General features: G+C 55.6%; 2 protein-coding genes across 12 annotated transcripts in view; one reads left to right on the plus strand and one right to left on the minus strand.

Moving 5' to 3' along the window:
- Positions 1 to 14,805, plus strand: part of SZT2 (SZT2 subunit of KICSTOR complex) — a 59,377-nt gene extending 44,572 nt beyond the window's left edge. For 4 of the 10 annotated variants that reach the window (XM_042806026.1, XM_042806045.1, XM_042806038.1 and 1 more), the window contains 17 exons: positions 31 to 161; positions 662 to 844; positions 1,253 to 1,523; positions 1,752 to 1,831; positions 2,181 to 2,306; positions 4,050 to 4,255; positions 4,378 to 4,471; positions 5,818 to 5,898; positions 6,310 to 6,384; positions 7,446 to 7,511; positions 8,767 to 8,980; positions 9,270 to 9,453; positions 9,764 to 9,886; positions 10,157 to 10,658; positions 10,932 to 11,048; positions 11,462 to 11,530; positions 14,065 to 14,805. In XM_042806026.1, the coding sequence (XP_042661960.1) occupies positions 31 to 161; positions 662 to 844; positions 1,253 to 1,523; positions 1,752 to 1,831; positions 2,181 to 2,306; positions 4,050 to 4,255; positions 4,378 to 4,471; positions 5,818 to 5,898; positions 6,310 to 6,384; positions 7,446 to 7,511; positions 8,767 to 8,980; positions 9,270 to 9,453; positions 9,764 to 9,886; positions 10,157 to 10,658; positions 10,932 to 11,048; positions 11,462 to 11,530; positions 14,065 to 14,211 (2,669 nt within the window). In that variant the 3' untranslated portion in view covers positions 14,212 to 14,805. The remainder of the gene's footprint in view (positions 1 to 30; positions 162 to 661; positions 845 to 1,252; positions 1,524 to 1,751; positions 1,832 to 2,180; positions 2,307 to 4,049; positions 4,256 to 4,377; positions 4,472 to 5,817; positions 5,899 to 6,309; positions 6,385 to 7,445; positions 7,512 to 8,766; positions 8,981 to 9,269; positions 9,454 to 9,763; positions 9,887 to 10,156; positions 10,659 to 10,931; positions 11,049 to 11,461; positions 11,531 to 14,064) is intronic. The other 6 variants (XM_042806030.1, XM_042806041.1, XM_042806064.1 and 3 more) reach the window with 6 other exon arrangements.
- A 570-nt stretch (positions 14,806 to 15,375) lies between these two features.
- Positions 15,376 to 18,206, minus strand: HYI (hydroxypyruvate isomerase (putative)). Of its 2 annotated transcripts, none has more exons than XM_042786375.1 (8): positions 17,989 to 18,206; positions 17,801 to 17,912; positions 16,673 to 16,787; positions 16,454 to 16,532; positions 16,219 to 16,268; positions 15,960 to 16,029; positions 15,632 to 15,766; positions 15,376 to 15,506 (listed from the first exon to the last, which is right to left on the minus strand). In XM_042786375.1, the coding sequence occupies exons 1-8, from the start codon at positions 18,188 to 18,190 to the stop codon at positions 15,418 to 15,420; spliced, it is 852 nt and encodes a 283-aa protein (XP_042642309.1). In that variant the 5' UTR covers positions 18,191 to 18,206; the 3' UTR covers positions 15,376 to 15,417. The 2 variants fall into 2 exon arrangements, with proteins under 2 accessions (XP_042642309.1, XP_042642310.1); XM_042786376.1 differs by having other exon boundaries at positions 18,020 to 18,088.
- Between the last annotated feature and the right edge of the window lie 848 nt (positions 18,207 to 19,054).

A 19,054-nucleotide genomic window follows, 5' to 3' on the forward strand; every position in this document is an offset into this window, starting at 1 on the left:
ACTGAGGGTCATAACTCTGGCTTCTTCCAGCTCACAAAGGGCTCCAGCGCTTTGAGGCCATGGAATTCAGCTCGGCAGAGAAAGGCTCTGATCCCAGTCTTGTTGGACGAGACCTGGCACCCCGGCAGAGGTTCCTCTTCATGGAGATCATCGACAAAAAGGTAGAAATGGTGCCTGTATGATGTTGTTTCCTGAAAGCCAGGCTCTGATTCCAGCTGGCCCAAGGCTAGAAAGGAGAGGAAGAGTGTCTCTGCAGGCAACCAGCCCTCCCAAGACAGGAGCCCTCTGAAGCAGCAGTGCATGATGTCTGCTTGTGCCACAAGCAGAGCTGGGTGTTCCTTGCAGTGCTATGGGAAGTGCCAGGAGGGGCAGCAGCCCTTGCTGTCTCTGATTTCAGCTGCCCTACTGTGGACTATAATTGCCCTTTGCCTCCTCACAGCAAGGCCCACATCAGGCTGGGCACTCGTGCTGCCGGTGCAAGTACCAGCACCACTGCTGTGGTGGCTGTTAACAGGGGGGCTGGGAATGAGCTGTTGCCACCCTCCCTGTCCCAGCCTTATCATTTGAAATTGGTTGCAGCAGGTACCATCCAGGGCAGCCTGTGTCACCTGGCAGGCCCTCTCTGAGCAGGTCCTTCAGCCTTCTTCTCCTCTCTCTTCAGCTGACACTCTACACCTACAACTGGTCCCCGGACCTGGGGGCCAACCTGAACTGCTCGCTTATTCGCCTGCTGCAGTGGCAGAATGCCCGGTCCCACATTGTGCACTGCCTGCTCAGCCAGAAGCTGGGACTTTTCCACCACCACTGCTTCATGGACACACCATGGCATGAGGACAGCAAGCAGGTAGGGCACCCTCCCAGGCAGGGCAGTCCTTTCCTCTTCAGGAGGGGCCTTGCTAGCTCAGGGTTCTGAGGAGGGTTGCAAACACTTCTGAGTTTTTATATACTGGTTGGCAAGGCATCTACAGGTGCTCAGGTGTCCAACGGTGGCCATGTCCAGCCAGGATGTTGCTGTACACTCTTGAAGACAGCCAGAAGTAGAAGGGGAATCAAGTTCTGCTGTTGTCAGTATTTGTCTGTGACTAGATTATTTAGGTTGGAAGGGGATGGAGAATGGGCTTCCCACTGCACATTATGGAGAAGGCCAACAGATACGTCTGCAGGTGGCCAAAACTGGGTTTACTCTGTTCTTGTGGGGTTTGTTCCAAGGCTGGCAGTAAGGGAGCTTTCATGACTGTGTCTGCTTCCTTAGGAGCCAAATCCTTTCCTAAACTCCACTTTGGAGGTGGATGCACTGATCCGGAGCTCCAGTCCTCCACCTAGCAAGGAACAAGGCCGGCTGAGCAGCTCTGCCCGCAGCCTGCCGTCTCTGCACTTCCACCCTGACGTGGTGCCCTTTGACGAGGCTCTGCGGGACGTTACCACTGTCAAGCGCATACCTCATGGATCTGACTTGGGACCTTTTGACCCAGTGTCTCGGCATGGGGCCCAGTTCCTGGAAATCAAGAGCATGGAGAGAAAAGGTAAAGCAAGGGGCCTGCTGTCACGGGAGCCTGCCTAACTATCTCACTGCTGGAAAAGGAGCTCAGAAAGAGCAGGACAAGAGTTCTGGCCCGGGAGACAGTTCTCTGCTCCTCCTGGCAGGGTGCTGTGAGGGAATGGGTTATGGCCTGTGTAAGGTGGGAGTGAAGGGGAGTGGAAGTACTTGGAGCTGTGGCTTGATACTCTTGTGGCTGCTCTCTCTCCTCCAGAACTGGAAAAGCAGATGAAGATTGAAAATCTCTTTGTTACCTGGCAGCAGAGATCGGCGCAGTCCAACATGCCTATCAGTGTGAGTGCAGCCCAGGTGGGCGGGCAGCAGGCTGGGCCTTCTTACAGCGCACTGGTAGCACCAGCTTCCCTATGGCAAAGGGGAGCACTGGAGCTCCGAGCGGGGTGCGTGTCAGGGGTGGTGTTTGGCAGTGGAGCAGTGCTCTCTGCTTGAACTTCTGGGGTTGCTGAGCTCTAGCACCACACTTGGGCATGGGGCCTCGCTGCCCAGCACTGGAAGGGCTGCAAAGCAGGGGGTTTCCCTCTAGAGTTTGATCTCCATTTGAGCAGCAGGGCAGTGTTGTGGACAGCTTGTTCCCAGGCTTGATGAGGGATGGGTGCTGTAACTGTGTTCCTCTTGTGCTGTGCAGATGGCAGACCTGGAGACCCTGAAGCAGTCCTCGCGCCTGGTTCACTACTGTGCTACCCCCTTGCTCTTTGACCCAGCCTTCCGGCAGCAGATCCAGACCGACCAGCAGGGCAAGGTAGAGGGGAAGGTGAGTGTCAGCCAGCACCACTGGGGTTGGGCTTTGTGCAGTGGGGCAAAGGATGGCTTTACAATCTTTTCCCGAGGCAGGGGTGGTCTGAGTTTCACCTCTGCGCTACAGGATGAATTTGCACCCTGTTGGATGGAGACTGGGAAAATCCTTGGGTCCTCAAAGCCTTTCTCCTGCAGCCACACCATCCCTGGGGAAGACTGACTCCCTTTTTTTACACACGGAATTCAGGGCTGAGTCTAGTGAAGCCATCAGAGAGCACTGTCTGGTACTGATCTGTTGGGAAGCAAAACTTCCCTTTATGCATTCAGCAGGCAGACCTGCTAAACCTTCCCTGGACCCAGCAAATAGGTGGAACAATTGAAAGCAAACCAGCTGAATCCTGAGCAGGTTGCAACCTGACAGACTCGTAACTAGTGCAGATCCTGTACCGGCTGTTCACAGTCTGTATGTGTGTCAGAAGAGAAGAACAGGCTGTTGTAATTTATCTAAATGTCAAAAGGATTCTGACAGGGTCTTTAAGCAGAGGTTACTACAGAAATTGTGCACTCGCAACTGAAGGGAAAAAGGTATCATCACAGAATGAAAACTTAACTTTGTTTTTGGAACAGAGCAAAATGAAAATTGGTTATTCAATTTGAAGAGCCGTGCAGCAGGGGCTTCAAGGTTGTGTATTGGGTTCTCTGTCTCCAGATCACTTATCGCAGTACATATGAGATGCCAAGGTTTGCAATGCTGTATGGCTGTTCAGACTGGTGAGAACAGAAAATGAACTTGAGAGGGACCTGAGTAGCCTGTGAAATTAGAAGTACTGTGGGAGCTGGGACCTCTGTTTCCCAGTAAAATAGCACAATGTGGAGAGAAATTTGATCTGCTGTATTGTACACTAACTGCAAAGCCTGTACAGAGCAGGCAGCTCAGTGTATTTCTTCAATTCGTGAAGAAATCAATTGGATACAAAAAGCAAACCATTTAGAGTTCATCAGAAAGGGGTGTTAGTATTATGGGTAATATTCCAATACGTTTCCAGAATACTAGTGTGTATTAATGTCTTCATCTGGACAGCGTGAGACCAAGCATCTTATGGCAAAGGCACTGAACTAGAGAGACTTGGAGAAGGTCGGAGAGTAGCCAGAGAGACCCCAGGTAAGGAGACTGCTCCTGGGGTAGGTGAATGAAAGGACAGATAGAAATATGTAAAAGAGCCACAGGCTTGAAGTAGGGAGATCAAGAAGAGAAATCTAAGTCTCTCACAGCACAAAGATAGGGAGTGCTCCAGTCATCAAAAGGGGAACTGAAAATGGTTAAAAGGAAACACTGTTTCCATTCAGTGCTACTGAGCTACTAGTAAATCCTGAGAATTCAGCAGGATGCATAAGAGGATTGGACTCTTACCATGACAGTAGGAGCTGAAGTTGTGACAAGCCTTGTGTGAACCACTTGTGAGCCACTAACACTTTGTGGAAGCCATTCTGGGGGAGGAGATGGGAATTTTCCTCTTCTGCCAGGACACCTTTTCCTGCAGTCTGTTGCAGTGCTGCTAGGTCAGTCCATGACTGGGTAAATCTTGGATCTTGTGTTTCAGCACATGCACTAGGACAGTGTTTGAGGAACCAGCTATTAGTACTCTCTGGCAGAGAGGTTTGCCATCTGCTCATCCAGGCACCTGGTGGTGTCCCAACAAGTGTCACCTGCTGGGGCCAGTTACAGCAGGTCTCCTTAGGAAATTATTTTCTCTTTCAGAAGCGCCACCGCTCAAATGACTCTACAGCTTCAGGGAGAGACCGCAGCCACAGCTGTGACTCGGCAGAAGCGCTGCCCTGCAAGGTGAAAGAGGAGCCCTGGCTGCAGGAGATGTGCAATGCCTTCTTGCAGCAATACATCCAGTACCTGCAGAGCATGGGCTTCATTCTGGTGCAGGTGCGGCCACCCTCGCCCACCACGCGCAGGTCAGTGACGTTCTGGGAACCCTGTTGTTGGAGAAGGGCCAACACACTGAGCTATGCCCTGGTTTGGCACAACAGGAGATGCTGGTTCTCCTGCTCAAGGCTGTCTCTGCTGTCATTTCTAGCAGCACAAGCCGGATCCGAGCTCTGGCAGCAATGGGTGTGGAGGGGAGAGGATCCTTTTCCTACACAAAACCAAAAGCAGAGGGGAGTCCAAAGGTGAGTGCATGTCTGTAAAAGGGGTGGAACTGGAATGGAAGCCAGGCTGTGGAGTGGGGCAGTTCTCCTGGTTGGCTTTTTATTCGGTTTTGGGCAAAAAGCATCTGAGAGGGCAGAGGAAGCACCAAAGCTTAAAAAAGTCTGTCTAGCCCAGCACCATCTTTGGGTTGTTGGGTCAGATGAGAGCTCCTGCACCCCTCAGAGCCCCTCCCTGGAACTGGGCGGAACCAGGACAAATCTCAAAAGGATGGCAACAACTTGGAGGGGGCTCAGAAGAGGAACAGGATGACCTGGGGCCAGGACAGCTGCCTTTGGGTGTGATTCTGGAGGTTTACCTTGTCAGAGAAGTCTCAGCATCTATGGGTAAGGACAACTCTGAAGCAGAAGGATCTTTAGTTAGGGAGATGAACGCTGAAGTTGAAGAGGTCAGAGAAGATAAACCTGAAATTGCTCTTCTGTGAGAACAGACTGCGGTTCCTCTTTTCTAAAGAAGTGGCAACTAGGGAAGAAGAGGACAGAGCTCTACCGAATCACAGCTAACCTCGAAGGGGATTGACTCCTTTCTGTCTTATCCAATACACCACAGAGACACCATGAAATGGAAGTACTGGGAGACGGCATCAGAGCTGAAGGGAGTGTTTCTTTGTGCAGCAGGTAACAGTGGTCATTATCGAAAGGTTCTGTGAACATGAGTTTACAAGGGAGACTAGGTAAGTATCTGGAAGAGGAATCCAGCTGAATCATTAGATAGGCAGAAGCCACCTGTAGCTCATGAAATCACCCAGGGATGATGGGAGCACATAGCATTTACCCTTTTCTGGTGTTTTCCTGGCACCTGCCTTTGGCTGATGTTGGTACAGGATTGTGGGCAAGACAACACCTTGCAGTTGAGAAGAGAACAATCTACTGGAACAGCTTAACAGGGGGAAAATGAATTTGCTGGTAGCTAAGCTCTGAGTCTGAACTGCATGCCTCTGATAGCTGCTGTGTCAGGCAGATGTGATGGTCTGGGGAGAGCTCAGCAGGGAGAGTTGGGAGTGAGGTTTTGTGGGCACTATCACTCCTCAGCTCACAGTGTTCTCAAACTCCAGAGACAGCTTGTCCTGAGTAAGCAGGAGGTGGAAGGAACAGTGTGCCTGGTGTGCTCTCTTGAAGGCTGTTTTATTAGGTCTGTTAAAATTATTTTCACCATCAGCTCTGGCGTGTCTGTTCTCCTCCCTTCAGTGAAGGGTGCTCAGTTGATGAGGCTTCTCTGTTTCCACCTCTGCCACAGAGCCTTGTGCCCTGGTGTGCGGGCTGCTTTCCTGTGCCAGAGAGACTCTTCAGCTTTGTCCTTCTCTTGCCAGAGCACAAGCCCTGCTGTTGCCACCTATCATCTACAGAGAGCTCTTCCTGGTGGGATCGTGCTGATGGAGTTGGCCTTCCAGGTAAGAAAAAACAAGAAACAAAGTATGATCTCTGGGGGTTTGGGGACAGTCTTCAGAGGTGACAAAGTGACTGATGAGGAGGAATGCAGCAGGGACATGATTCTTCGTTTCTTGTCCTGCCTATTCTGTGGTCCTGCAAGACTGTGGATCAGCTAGAGATGGTTCTGCAGGGCTCAGAGCAGTAAGAGTTTCCAGGAGGGGGGCTAATAGAAGCTGCAAGTGCTCAGCACCAAGTAAGGTGCTTTGTGCTCAGCCACGTGTTGGCTGGGCTGGCTTGGTTCAGACAGGAGAGGATGCAAAACGTGGAGCAAGAGTGTCTGGGACCCAGCCCAGAGGGTAAAGCATGGGGGCTGTTTTCCTTCTGCAGAGAGGCCCAAGGCCTGTGCTGTGCTCATGTGCTCTCTCCTCCAGGGCTATTACTTCTGTGTGAAGCAGTATGCGCTGGAGTGCTCGCGGATCCCCATGGGCCAGTCTGTGAACTCCCAGGTAATGGCTTTGCAGGCACAGCTGATGCTCATCAGGCTCAGGGGATGCTTTGGGGGAGGCAGTGATCTCTGGGACAGAGTGGGCATTTCAGGTGTAGCAAGTTCTAGAGAGAGCCCTGCCCCTGCTTTGTGGAAAAGCGGAACCACACGGAGCCTTCTGCAGCCACGTGCCCTCCATGGCATGCTGCTTGAGCAGATCTGGAGTGCAATGAAAGGGGCTGGGAGGTTTGGCAAGAGAATGACGCGTGCTCTAGCTTGGGGAGCAAGACAGAGCAGATTGGGGAGCAAAAGGAGCGATTCTGTCAAAGATGACTGCTCCAGGGAAAGTCGGTGCATGGAAAGCCAGAAGCTCTCTGCTTCTCTTGGAACAAGAAGGAAGCAGAATGGGAACAGGGATCTGTGAACATGGTTGGCTACCTTTTGCTGGAGGAGATCGCTTTCTGCACCATGAGCCCTGGTTCTTGATACCTCTGTGCCTTGCTCTACAGCACCATGGGGTTGCCTGCTCCCTTCTCTTTTGGTGTCTCAGGGTGTCTCCTGCCTGTCCGCAGGGTACTGAGTGGCTGCCTAGAGGCTGGCCAACCCCAGCCTGTCTGAGGCAGGAGGCGTGCATGACCATACTGTCCTTTCCAAGGTGGCTCTGTAGCAAGGCTGCATTTTATATATGCCAGGATAGGCTCTCCTAAGCTTAAAGCCTGCCAGGACCTCACCTGAGGGTTTGCTGAGCCTTTCCTGGGAAGCCTGCACACGCACAGGGCAGCTGGTATTACCGGGAACATCCAGGCTGTCTCTGGCTGACTTGGGAAAAGGCTGCCTGGTTTTGCAGTGGGAGGGGATGGTCCTGGGAGCAGCGGGCAAGAGGCATGGGGCCTGCTGCAGGGGCCTGGCCAGCTTTCCCACATGCTGGGCCCAGCCCAGAGTTCCCCCATGTGGGGCAGTTGAACTCTGCCCTTTCTCTCCCCTTGTACCACCCTGGGCCTGTGCAGGACAGGCCGGTTGCAGGAACAGGGCTGGGCAGTGCCGTGTCTCTCCTCCCACTGGCTGTGCATCTCTCTCCATCAGGGCACTCTTACAGCCAGAGCTCGCAGCAAGAGCTGTATGGGACCCAGCTCCGTCTCTGAGTCTGCGGTATGTCCTCTCCTCCCACTGCCATGCTGAGCATGGCAGGACCTGCCAGTGCAGGGATGAACCTCGCACTGGCTGTGCTTCCACCCTTCCTGCCCCAGCGCCTGGCTGTGGGAGCTGCCTCTTGCCTCCTGTGCCAGTGCCTTCTGTAGCAGTACATACCACAGTGGGCAGCGCAGCTTGGGAAGAGGATGGGGTGGGCCCCAGGTGCCGGCATGGGGGCAGTGCCTTGTGTTTCTTGCTCTTCGCCCTGCCTTTCCTGTGACAGAGTTGTAGGCTCTTTTCTGGGCTCGTCGTGGCTGTGCAGGTTGTCCTCTGGCTCATGGCATCAGCAATGCAGGTGGTGCAGAGAGCGAGGGCAGCCTGTTCTCCTTTCAGTGCCTCCTTCCTGCTGGTTTTCCCTGCTTGCCCCCCTTTAAGCCAAGGGATTATGATCTGGGTCAGCTGCCCAAAGGTGTCAGAGAGCCAAAAGACGTTAAAACTGCAGGCTTATGGCATGAGGGCAAAGCTGAGGCCTTCACCAGCGCTGTCGCCTGGCACGGTAGCTGCAGTTGCACTGGGAGCATGGCCAGGGTGAGTGTGTGCAGGCTGGTGCTGCCCCGGTGAAGAACCGGCATGCTGTGCAGAGGTGATGGCCATGTGCCGCAGGGATCCTCTTTGGGCACAGCTGTGACACAGCAGCCATCACTGGATCTGGCTCCCCAGCAGCCAGCCTGGGTCCCTGTTAGTTACCGAGCACAGGGCATTAGCAACTCTACTGTTGCCCATCTCTAGGTTCAACCACCCCCCATAGGCCCCCATGCTGCCTTCTGCTTTCAGATGATATTCAGGGAGTCAGACTTTGCCTGTAGATCCAGAACTTGCTGGGGCTTCAGCCCCAGTGTGTCCTGTACCCACTCGGGGACTAGGCAGTGCAGAGCAGCACTCAGCTGAAAGGAGGCTGTGTCCTCCTTCACATCCACATGGCCTTCAGCTCGAGGCAGGGATGAACCTCCATGCCAAAAGGGAGGCAATGCCGATCGGTCGGTGCTGCTACTGTAGATCTGGATTGGGGTCAAGTTTGGAAGGAGCCACCAAGCTGGATCCCTTGGGGCCAGGCCTGCAGGTCTGCTATTTGCACTGTGCACACAGCTTCTCGGCTGCATCCTGCTCTGGTGTCGGCGCAGGGGTGGCTGCGCTGGCTCTGCCATGCCTTGCTGTCAGGAGGGTGTGTGGTGCCTGGTAACATTCCTGCTTTGACTCCCTGTCCCTTCCACAGCTCTCTATGCTCTTCACGGAGGAGTGTGACAAGGTGCGAGACCTCATGCACGTGCATTCCTTCAGCTACGACTTCCACTTGCGTATAGTCCACCAGTATCTGCTGGGTTCCCACATGACTCTCCGCCAGGGCTACCATCTCACCAGCTTCCTGGAGGATTTCATTGCCCACCACCCCGACATCCCTAAATTTGGCCGCAACCACGTTTTCCAAGGTGTGTAGCTCAACATGAGATCAGTCTGGAGTTGATCACCACCCCATAACTTGGCAAAAGGTTTCCAAGTGCTTAACAAATAAATCTGACCTTGGGGGTACCCAGGGAGATGAGAGGGAGAGGGTGACATGAGGGGCCCAACTCCAGAGGGAGTCCTTGCTGCCCTGTTGTGTAAGGGAGGTGGGTTGTTCTAGAGCTCTGTCCCCCAGAGTGGTTTGTAGGACACTGCTCTGCCCAGGTAAGAGGTGCTGAGCGTCTCCTGTGATAGCAATGTGTCCTCTTCCACTAGGCATGCTGGCCCTGCCCACCAGCATGATCACTGCACACCAGCTGTACAACTACATTGCTGACCACGCCAACACCTACCACATGAAACCCCTACGCATGGCCCGGCCAGCCACAGGCAGTGACAACAAGAAGGGGACACCAGGCACGGAGCAGAACGAATATGCACTGGTTTCTATTTGGAACAGGTGAGTGTATCTGCTGCAAGTTTCTGGAACTGCCGGAGAGTGGTGGGTTCCCCCCAGTGCTGGGGACACTGCCGGGAGGTGCCAGCAAAGCTGACTGTTCTGCAGAGCACCAGGCATCAGTTCTGCCCACTTTTCTGAGATGGCCAACAGGGGTGGTGTGCATGTGTGCACATGCATTTGACATTTCCTATTAGCATTTCTGAGGAGTCCTGCTGTGTTGAATTCCCCATGCCCTGTAGTTCCATTGTGACCAAGAGCTCTGGGGGAACAAAGTGAGGTCCCTTTCATTTTAATGTGCTTTTCCTCCCAGCTCGGGCTCCTACAAGGACTCTGAAGGTCTGCGTCATCACGATGACTTTGATGTGTCCCTCCTGGTGTGTCACAATGCCGCACCGTTTGAGGAGCAGAGTGAGGCAGAGAGACGCATGCTCCGGTGAGCGCTGGGGGCCCAGAGACGTGACACCAAAGCTTCCTGGCTGGGGAGGAGGGCTCTGGGAGGGCCTGGCTCTGCCTGGGACATCACAGGCAGGTTTGGTGCTGTCTGGGGAGGATCCTCACAGGGAACTGGGCAGTGTGGTATCTATATTTGTCTGGGTGGAGAAGCACCCTTACTGGCAGGGACAGAGGCGCCCATGATTCATTTGCAGCCCAGCTGGGATGGGAGCAGCCCTTCCCCAGGTCATAAGTGTCTCCTTGCTCTCAGCTTGCGTTTCTACGTCATCATGACCAGCCAGCGGGAGCTCTTTCCCCGGCTCACGGCCGATATGCGACGCTTCAAGAAGCTGCCACGCTTGCAGCGGGAAGTGCTGGAGCCTGTGGTGGGCCGGGCAGCCTGGGAGGCAGCAGAGCCGGAGACGAGCCTGGGACAGCAGCAGCCAGCAGAGCGGGAGCTGTGGCAGGACGTGGAGGACAGCAGCGAGTTCTACGCGGGGGGCACACAAGTCAAACTGGGGCCAGGGCTCTTCTACACCTCGCCACTCTTCCCCTTGCTGGCCTCCGAGGTGGCTTCAGCCCAGAAGCAGCTCAGCAGCATGGTGCAGCTGGCCAAGTGCCACTGCCGCAGGGACAACCTCTGGAAGCGCCTCTTCCTTCTGGAGCCTCTGGCTTCTGACAAGCTGAAGCTGGGCAAGCTCTCGCTGGTGGAGCTGGAGGAGCTGCTCGACGCTGTGCATGGGAAATCCATTGCTGACGTCGACCCCCAGCTGGTGAGCAGCAAGGATGGAGTTGTGGTGCACAGCAGCCACTGTTCTGCTCTGGGGATGGAGTGGGACGCCAGGTGAAGGACCTGCAGGGCACATCTCTTCCTTCTCAGTGGGAAGACAGAGGCAGGAACATAGCTCCTACCTGTCAGGGGGAGCGGGGAGGCTGCACAGACCTGTCTGTGGAGGTCAGCATGCCTTGGTGGGCTGCAAGGGATGCAACTAATTTGGTGCCATGGCTAGAGGGAGGCTGAAATCAGCCCTTTTCCACACCCACAGGGATGCTTCCTCACCATGACAGTCTCCTGGTACCAGAGCCTCATCAAAGTGCTGTTGAGCCGCTTTCCCCAGAGCTGTCGGCACTTCCACAACGCTGAAACTGGCACCCAGTATCTGGTAAGACACAGCCTGTCACCCATCCGCAACCTTTCCCCTGGCCGGGGCCCTTGCTGGCTGTGGCTTCTCACGGTGTGAGCCTGGCATGTGCTGTCAGGACAACGTGGGCACCATCTTGATGTTGCTCTCCACTCCGCTACTGGTGCAGCAGGAGGTGTGTGCTCCCATGGTACAGCAGTGTCTGTTTGTCTGCCCCCAGGCAGGCAGGACCCTCTGCAGCCCCAGAGCCTCATGCCATGTACAGCCCCGTGGTTTGGCAGTGTCACCTGCGAGCCAGGCAGACTTGCACCTTCATGGCTCTACCATGCCGCTCATCCCACATGTCAGCCCGTCCCTGGGTGGGTGGTATTTGTATCCCTGCCCTGGCATTTCTACTGTCACCTTTCCAACATGTGCTGTGGCTCTCCTGACAGGTTGTGCTCAACCAGAAGTTCACAGATTGCTTCGTTCTTGTGTTTCTTGATTCTCATTCAGGAAAGACGGTAAGAACTTGGGAATGTAAGAGCAGCTATATTGGCTATTGGCTCAGGGCAGGGATCTCTCCAGCTTAATCCAACAGTAGCCAAGGGTAGGTGGGCATTGGGAGAATAACAATAGATCAAGAAACTTGTAACACCTTTCCTAAATAATGTCCCAACATCTGAGAATCTGTGGCTCAGGGCCATCCTGAGCTAGAAGTGGCCTTTGCTTTTATTTAATAGCCCTCTGCAGCTTTATATCCTTTGGTTAATTTTTATTTCCCCCGAGGCAATTGCAATCTAGGTGAAGAGCTACCTTCCTTGGCTTGTTTTTGAAGCTCTTCCTGATCTTTTCGGGTGATGCCCCTTTGTTCCTGTGGTGAAAAACAGTGAGCAGTTGATCCTCTTTTCCTTCATAGAGTTGCTTTTGGATCATGTTCTCAGCTGTCTATCCAGGTTGAAGAGTCTGTCTTTATTCAGTCCAAAGCCAGATCACACTGGGTTTGGCTGGGAAGGGTCACTGGTGCTGCAGTCTGCTCCTGCCTGGACAGAAAGGAAGGGGACCTGCACTGTGAGGGTCCCAGCAAACCTATATGGGCCTTGGCCTTCACTGAACTTAAGGGCAAAAATACTCTGTTTTTTCAGCTGTGCTCCCAGGCAAGGTGGAGGGTGAGTCACAGGGAAGGCAGCTCCATGTGAGAGCAGGGGATCTACGAGACACTTCAGTCCCCAGTAAGGCTTTTGCAGAGATTGCAGCATAACTGATCCCTTTGTAAATAAACCACACTGCATCTTAAAAGCGGGTAAGAGAGACAGGAGAGGTGTTGCCTGCAGGAAGGCTGCTCAGAGCCTCCTGCTACCTGATGGTGAAGAGCACTTCCCATTTTGTGCTGGAGCTTTTGTCATGGCCAGTTCTATACTCTTTGTGCCAGTGATAACTTAGAGCTGAAACTGCTCTTCACCATGCTTGTACCTGCTTCCTCCCTGGTCCCCTAGATTCACCTCCGCATCTGAAGGTGGAATTTTTGCTAGCTCCGTGTTGCTGTGTTAAGCTGAGCTCTTAAGCCTCCCTTGCCTTCCCCGGTGGCTTCATTGTCATTCAGAGCTCAGATCAGCCTTTGTAAATATAGGTGTCCAGGAGTCTCAGCAGAGCCTTCTGTGATTGGACTAAGGCTTTTCTGACTCTGCCTGGTGCTTCTGGTACAGCCCAGGGTGGTATTTGCCTTTTCATGGTCATGTCTTACTGGTCATAGTGTCACCTTGTGGTCATTGATATGATGTACCCAGACCCTCGATCACCTCTCCCACTGATTACCATCTTATAACAGAAATCCTCTGTGTTCCTCACCTTGTATTTTGCACTTAACATTCATTCCATTCCTGTGGTCTTTCAAAAGCCTCTAGGGCTTTTTCTGCATTATCCCAATCCTCTTTTGTATTAGTGTCTCAAATTTTATCAGCATGCTCTTCATCCTAGTGCTAGACTCATTTAAAGTACTAGGCAATGTAAGTCCCAAAACCTGTCCTGGAGGAACTCCGTTTGTAACCTCTCTCCGGCCTGCTACTTCCCCTTTCATCACTACCATCTTCACTTCGTAATTTTTGCGTTAATTCCTATCTTTTCAGCTTAACTAAATTTCCCATGTGGCACTACATCAAATCCTTTCTGAAGCTCAGATAAGATATACCATGATTCCTTTGTCTAAAAATACTACCTTATCAAAGACGACTCTAGTGTTAGCACATCACTTTGGTAACACCAAGCTGCATTTTCCTCATGGTTCTTTCTCTCCAAGCCTGCTCTAAAGTCTTGCATATTGCTGGAGTTAAGCTCACAAATCACTTTCTCTTCCTCTTAAATGATGGTGGTGTGTTTGCTGTTTTGCAGATACACAGCTGTTCTCATGGCTTTACGAGTTTGTTAGGGGACCCTGGCTACTAGATGTGCTGCATTTCAGCTCTGGAGAACATACATTCCCTGTGTCTTGCCTCCATGATGCTGATCTGAGTGTACTGACTCACTCATTTTTTCTTCTGCTTCAGCTCCTGCAACCTTATCTTCTGAACCCTGTTCTCTGCTCCCCTCTGCCCTTGCCCTGCCTTGTCAGTACAGTCACTAACGAGAAGGGAGCAGCCAGCATTTATTTTTAGGATTGCAGTTATTACGTTTAATCTCCTCCCCTTCCCCATTTGTTGCACTCCTACTGTTTGCCTTAGAAGCAGAAATTTCCCTCTAACTTCCCTGGAAGCCCCTATTACTGTGGAGGCAGTAGGATCCCCTCCTCTCCTGAGGCTGCTGCTGGGGTTGGTATAACTGCAGATGCATGGGGGCTGGGACAGTGAGTGGGCAAGTCCTTGTACCTAATTTCCACCAGAAAAATTGGGAGGAGACCTAAACGTGCTCTCTCAGAGGAGGCGGCACTAGCTTAGTGCCGTTGGCATTTTGGGACTTCTCCCAGCATCTGCCTGCCACTGCCAAAAAAGTGCCCTCATACCTGGGCTAGGGACTGCACAGTGCTCATCTGAAACCTGTCCCCTGACCTGCTCCTCCTTCTCAGCAGAGCCTCACCGTGGTTTTCCGGGAACCGTTCCCAGTGCAGCCCCAGAACAGCGAGAGCCCTCTGCCACAGCTTGTGTCCACATACCACCACCTGGAGTCAGTTATCAACACTGCCTGCTTCAACCTCTGGACAGGCCTCCTCTAGCACTGGCACCCACGTCCTGGAGCAACACGTGTACCAGACCTCTCGGCGCGGCTGTGCCACGGGTGACGAGGGGGAAGAACAGGCCTCGGGGGGGAACCTGTGCTCCGGCACTGCAGGCACCGCTGCTCGCGGCACGCATGGGTACTGAACTGAGGAGCCTGGGGATACGCAGCTCCGTCGTTCGCTGGCAGGCTGGTGTGGCCCTCAGTGTGCTGGTTTTGGTGGGTTCGATACTGAATAACGCTGAGCTGAACTGCAAGGGCAGGAGCTGCTGTGGCTTGGCTGAAGCAGCGCGACTCTCAGGGACACGGCTTTGGCATCTGCAGGTGAATTCTGCCTGCTGTGAAGGCACGGGGGAGCACATGCAGCACGTCTTCTGCACGGGGCAGCATTGCACAGTGCTCTGGCTTTAGGCAGAAAGACTCCTGGACTTCAGGGCTCCAGGCACTGAAGCTGCCCACCTTGGGGCTCTTTGCTTTCAGCAGGAGAGCACTGAATGGGCCAGGGAGGGTGAACTGGACCAGGGGAAGGTTTTATGGAGATGTACATTAAAGCCATCGCTGTATCTGTGAAATAAACTGAACCACATCCCCACTCTGAGGCTGTAGGCTGGGATGTGGAAAGCTTCCCATAGGGACTGCAGAGGTAAGCCTGGCTGTGGGACTGGCTGGGTTTACACCAGTCTCATACTTGCTCCAGAGCAGGAACAGCAGGACAGACAGCCTTGAGGGTCGGGGGGGCAGGCAGCCCCCAGCCCCTGTCCCCTCGGTTGGGGCAGCCTGCATGGGAGCTGCTTGCTTTACTTTCCCCACCTGCTGCAGGATCGGTGCTGAGCACTGGCACCAGCTGGAGCTGGACTGGGACAACTTGTGCCCTTCCTGAGGAATGAATGCTCCCCTCAGCAGGGGAGACTTGAAATTTCTTCCTGCAGACTGGAGGTGAAGGTACTCCTGGATACTGCTAGTCACCTACTGTAGTGCCTAAGTCATCCTCAGATAGGACAGGCCGCAGACACTACTTGAGTAGATGAGGGTCCAGGTGCTTGGGCTGGCCCAGTATGGCCTGGGGAATGGAAATAGGACATAGAGTGAAGTTAGGAGCATCTAGGAATCATCGCACCCATCCCTATCCCCTAGTCCTAGCGAAGACAGACATGCTCCTCTGTTAAGCCATTGCTTTGGATTTTATTCCAGTGGTTTCCTTATTTTACTCTGCTGCTTTGCTGGTCCCACCATGCTGCAGCCCTCGGCTCTCCCAGTATGAGCGCAGCCAGCCCAGACCTTCCAGGGTGTCTCCTGCAGTGACAGACGCAGTCTCCTGCCGCCGTGCCCAGCAGCTTCTGCTCTGGGCAGGGCTCTCAGCCAGCTGGTCCGTGCCTGGACCTGCCCCTGGGGCTCAGGCTGCCTGCAGGCCCACTCACCTTTCGGAGCATATTCACACCCCACGTAACCAGTGTAGCCGAGGGACTCCAGGAGCTCAAAGATGTAGGGGAAGTTCAACTCCCCAGGGCTGTCCGGCTCATGCCGCCCTGGCACCTGGGCAATCTGGATGTGACCTAGGGAGGGAACGGGAGATGCTCTGCCCGAGGCAGCCCTGCTTACAGCCTTCTCGAGGCATGAGACAAGGCGACCCAAGAGCAGCCCCGTGTCCCCAGCCAGCCACAGCAGAGCGGGGGGCAGGAGGGCCTCATCTCAAAGCCATTCCTGGCCCATGGCCACAGAGGAGCCAGTTCAGGTGCGGGGTGTTACCGATGAGTGGGAAGTATGTCTCCAGGTTGCGTGACAAATTCCCATCCATGATCTGGCAGTGAAAGAGGTCCTGTGGGAGAGAAAAGATGGATGGTGCAGCTGTTCAGCAGTGAGTGGTCAAGGATGGCTGTGCTATGGTCCCTGTCCCTCCCCACAGCCCCAGGAAGAGATAAGCCCACAGTCCCTGGGACTCCCCTGCAGACCTGTGCAAGGTTCCCTGGTAGAGGGTGGACCCTGGAGATCTTCAATACTGACTCACCAGCTGCAGCTTCAGGTTGGGCCGTCCCACCTTCTCCAGGATGGCAGCAGCTAAGGGTGCAAGAAACGAAAGACCATCACCCCCCGGCTCGAACCTTCGTGGTAAAGGCCTGAGCCCCCCATCAATTGTGCTCCCCCCAGCATCGTCCTGCAGGTGAGGCAATCTCCTGCCTTTTAGACTTCAGGGAGCCTTCTCCTCCCTTGAAGGAGACTTTGGGGAGAGATGTCTGCCTTACCTTGGTGTGGGGTGTTCAGATAGTAGCAAGGGTCAGTGATGCGGTTGTTAATAGGCTCCACCAGTCCAATCATGTCTTCCTGTAACACAGTAATGTCACCCTGTGGAGCATCCTGTCACCTTTGCAGCAGGGAGCACTCCTTCCCTCTGCCAGGCTGGTGGGGGATTCTCCATGCTTGGTACCATAAGAGCTGCACCCATGGAGCAGGACCCCACTTACCTGGGCCAGGATGTCAGCAGCGTATCTGAGATTCTCAATGAAGGTGGTTTCCATCTCATCCGCCACTGCGGCCCTGTCCGCGCCTGGGGGAATCCGCCCAGCCATCAAGTGGATCCTGCAGACACAGAGAGATCGACGCCGGGCACCTGCTCCTGTCCCCGAGTAGCTGGTTGGACCTAACACACCTTCTGCTGAGGGAAAACGGGGCCAGGCTGGGGGAGCAGACACCAAGGGGGTAAGAGGAGCCATCTCCCATGCAGGAGGCAGGACGGGCACCAGCAAGTTCTAGGGGCACAAACACACACCATCCCACCGCAGTACGGCGTCTTTGAACCTTTTGCCTGACAAATGGTAGACCACGATTCTTCCCTCTTTCACCAGCTGCCTCCACCTCTTCCACCTTGAGGCTGGAGCTTTCCTGGGGCTGCCCTGAGGCCAGCGTGATGGGCAGCGGGCATGCTGCCTCTTCCAGTGGCAGGTCAGATGCCTTGTCTCACCACTCGCTGGCTTAGAGCAGGGAGGGGACAGTGGCCAGTGCTAGGCTACACCAGGTTGTGTGCTGAGCTTGCAAGTGTTTGGGCAAGGCATACAGTGGACACAAAACCCTTTTGACTGTTACCAGAGAGTGCAAACAGGTCTGGGCAATCCTCGGCCTATGCCCTCTGGAGGGCTTTGGACTGTTTCTAAGAGAAAGAATGATGCAAAGTAAATGGAATAAAAGGGCCACGTTGGGTTTAAGGGGGTTGTGCCAGCTGCACCTCTTACAGTGCCTCTGCTGTAGTCAGTGTCGCCCTCAGCAAAGCAACTGACCTGTGGTGCCCTGGGGGTAGCAACTGGAGTAACTGGGGAGGGAAAAGGGAGGATTACACTGGGGACTGTTGTGTGGCGGAGCAGACAAGAACCTCCGCAGTGATGCGCAGGGTCGGAGGCGAGTGCCTGGCAGCTTTGGGTCAGCTCCCAGGGCGCACGGTAAGGCCGTGGCCCCGCACCCCGGGGTCTGCACCGAAGGCGGCCGAGCAGGGAGACACGGCAAAGGGACAAAGGGGCGAGCCCCGCTCGGGAGCAGGGCGGGAGCGGGAGGGCTGCAGAGGAGTGCCGCCGAACCGGGGGTTCCTACCTCGCACCTACCTGGGGCAGCCCACCGCCTTGGCGTACTGCACCGCCGCGGCCAGGCCCTGGCGGAAGGCAGCCTGGCGCCCGGGCACGGCCGCCAGCCCCATCTCGCCCGCCTCCGGGTCCCCTGGGAGAGAGCGGCGGGGTCAGCGGCACCGGGGCGCCCCCGCGCCCCCCCCGCCCCCCGGGCGACGCGGCGGTACCGGGGGGGGTGTTGAGGAGGACGATCCGCACCCCCGCCCGCTCCGCCGCGGCTCGCAGCTCCTGGGCCGGGCAGCCCGCCGGCCAGGCCGCCTCCGCCGCCCTGAACCCGGCGGCCGCCGCCGCCTCCAGCCGCGCCGGCAGCGCCGGGAGCGCCGGGAACAGCCACGACAGGTTGGCGGAGAAGCGCAGCGACAGCGACATGGCGGGCGGCGGGGCGGGGCTATGCGGGCTGGGGGCGTGGCCGTGCGGGCTGGGGGCGGGGTTATGCCGGATGTGGGCGGGGCCACGCGAGGTGTGGGCGGGGTTGTGTGGGGTAGGGGCGGGGCCAGGCGGGGTAGGGGTGGGCAGCCCGGCCGGTGCATCCCGCGTGGGCCGCCGAGTTTGTGGGCGGCAGCGAATCCACGCGTGGTGCTGCTAGCGGGGGAGCCCGGCTGCGAGCGAGCCCCCCCCACCAGCTGGGGCCGTGCCGCAGAGCGCAGCCTCTCCCCTCGGCCCTGCAGGCGTGTGCCCACGCCGGTGCACAGTGCCACGGGGCCCGCGTGGGTCAGAGGCCCCACGCCACGCCCCAGCCGACAGAGACGGCCCCATGCTGCCTGCAACACCGGCGGGGTTGCTGTCTTCACCAGAGGGGCTGCGGGACGGGGGTGCTGGGGCCGGCAGTCGCGGGTGTCCTCCCTGGGAACAGTGCTTCTGCCAGGTGTTGGCCTGACATACACAAAGCACCGTGTTAATTGGTTTCCTGGGGAGCTTGTCGCTAACAATGTCTCATTATGCGAGAAACGCTTTCTCTTGCTCTGCATATTTTACCATAAAGTGTTCGACTCTGCTTCTGCAGAGCTGTGGCTCCGCTGTGCGGGAGTCCAACCTCTGCAGTGCCCATCACCAGCTCCGTGTCCCCGGTCCCTGTCTCCCCACCCACCCCCCCACCACCCCCCCCCCGTCCCCTGTGCACTCTGCATCTCCAAGGCACAGCTCGGGGCTGCACGGGTGGGGTGTGTGTCCCACCCAGCCCACGGGTGCCCAGGGGCTGTGCTGTGGCTGGCAGAAGTGGCACCGTGAGCCGTG

The sequence above is a fragment of the Tyto alba genome, unplaced genomic scaffold (assembly GCF_018691265.1).
Source record: "Tyto alba isolate M040663 unplaced genomic scaffold, T.alba_DEE_v4.0 Super-Scaffold_1000006, whole genome shotgun sequence".
Classification (NCBI taxonomy): domain Eukaryota; kingdom Metazoa; phylum Chordata; class Aves; order Strigiformes; family Tytonidae; genus Tyto; species Tyto alba.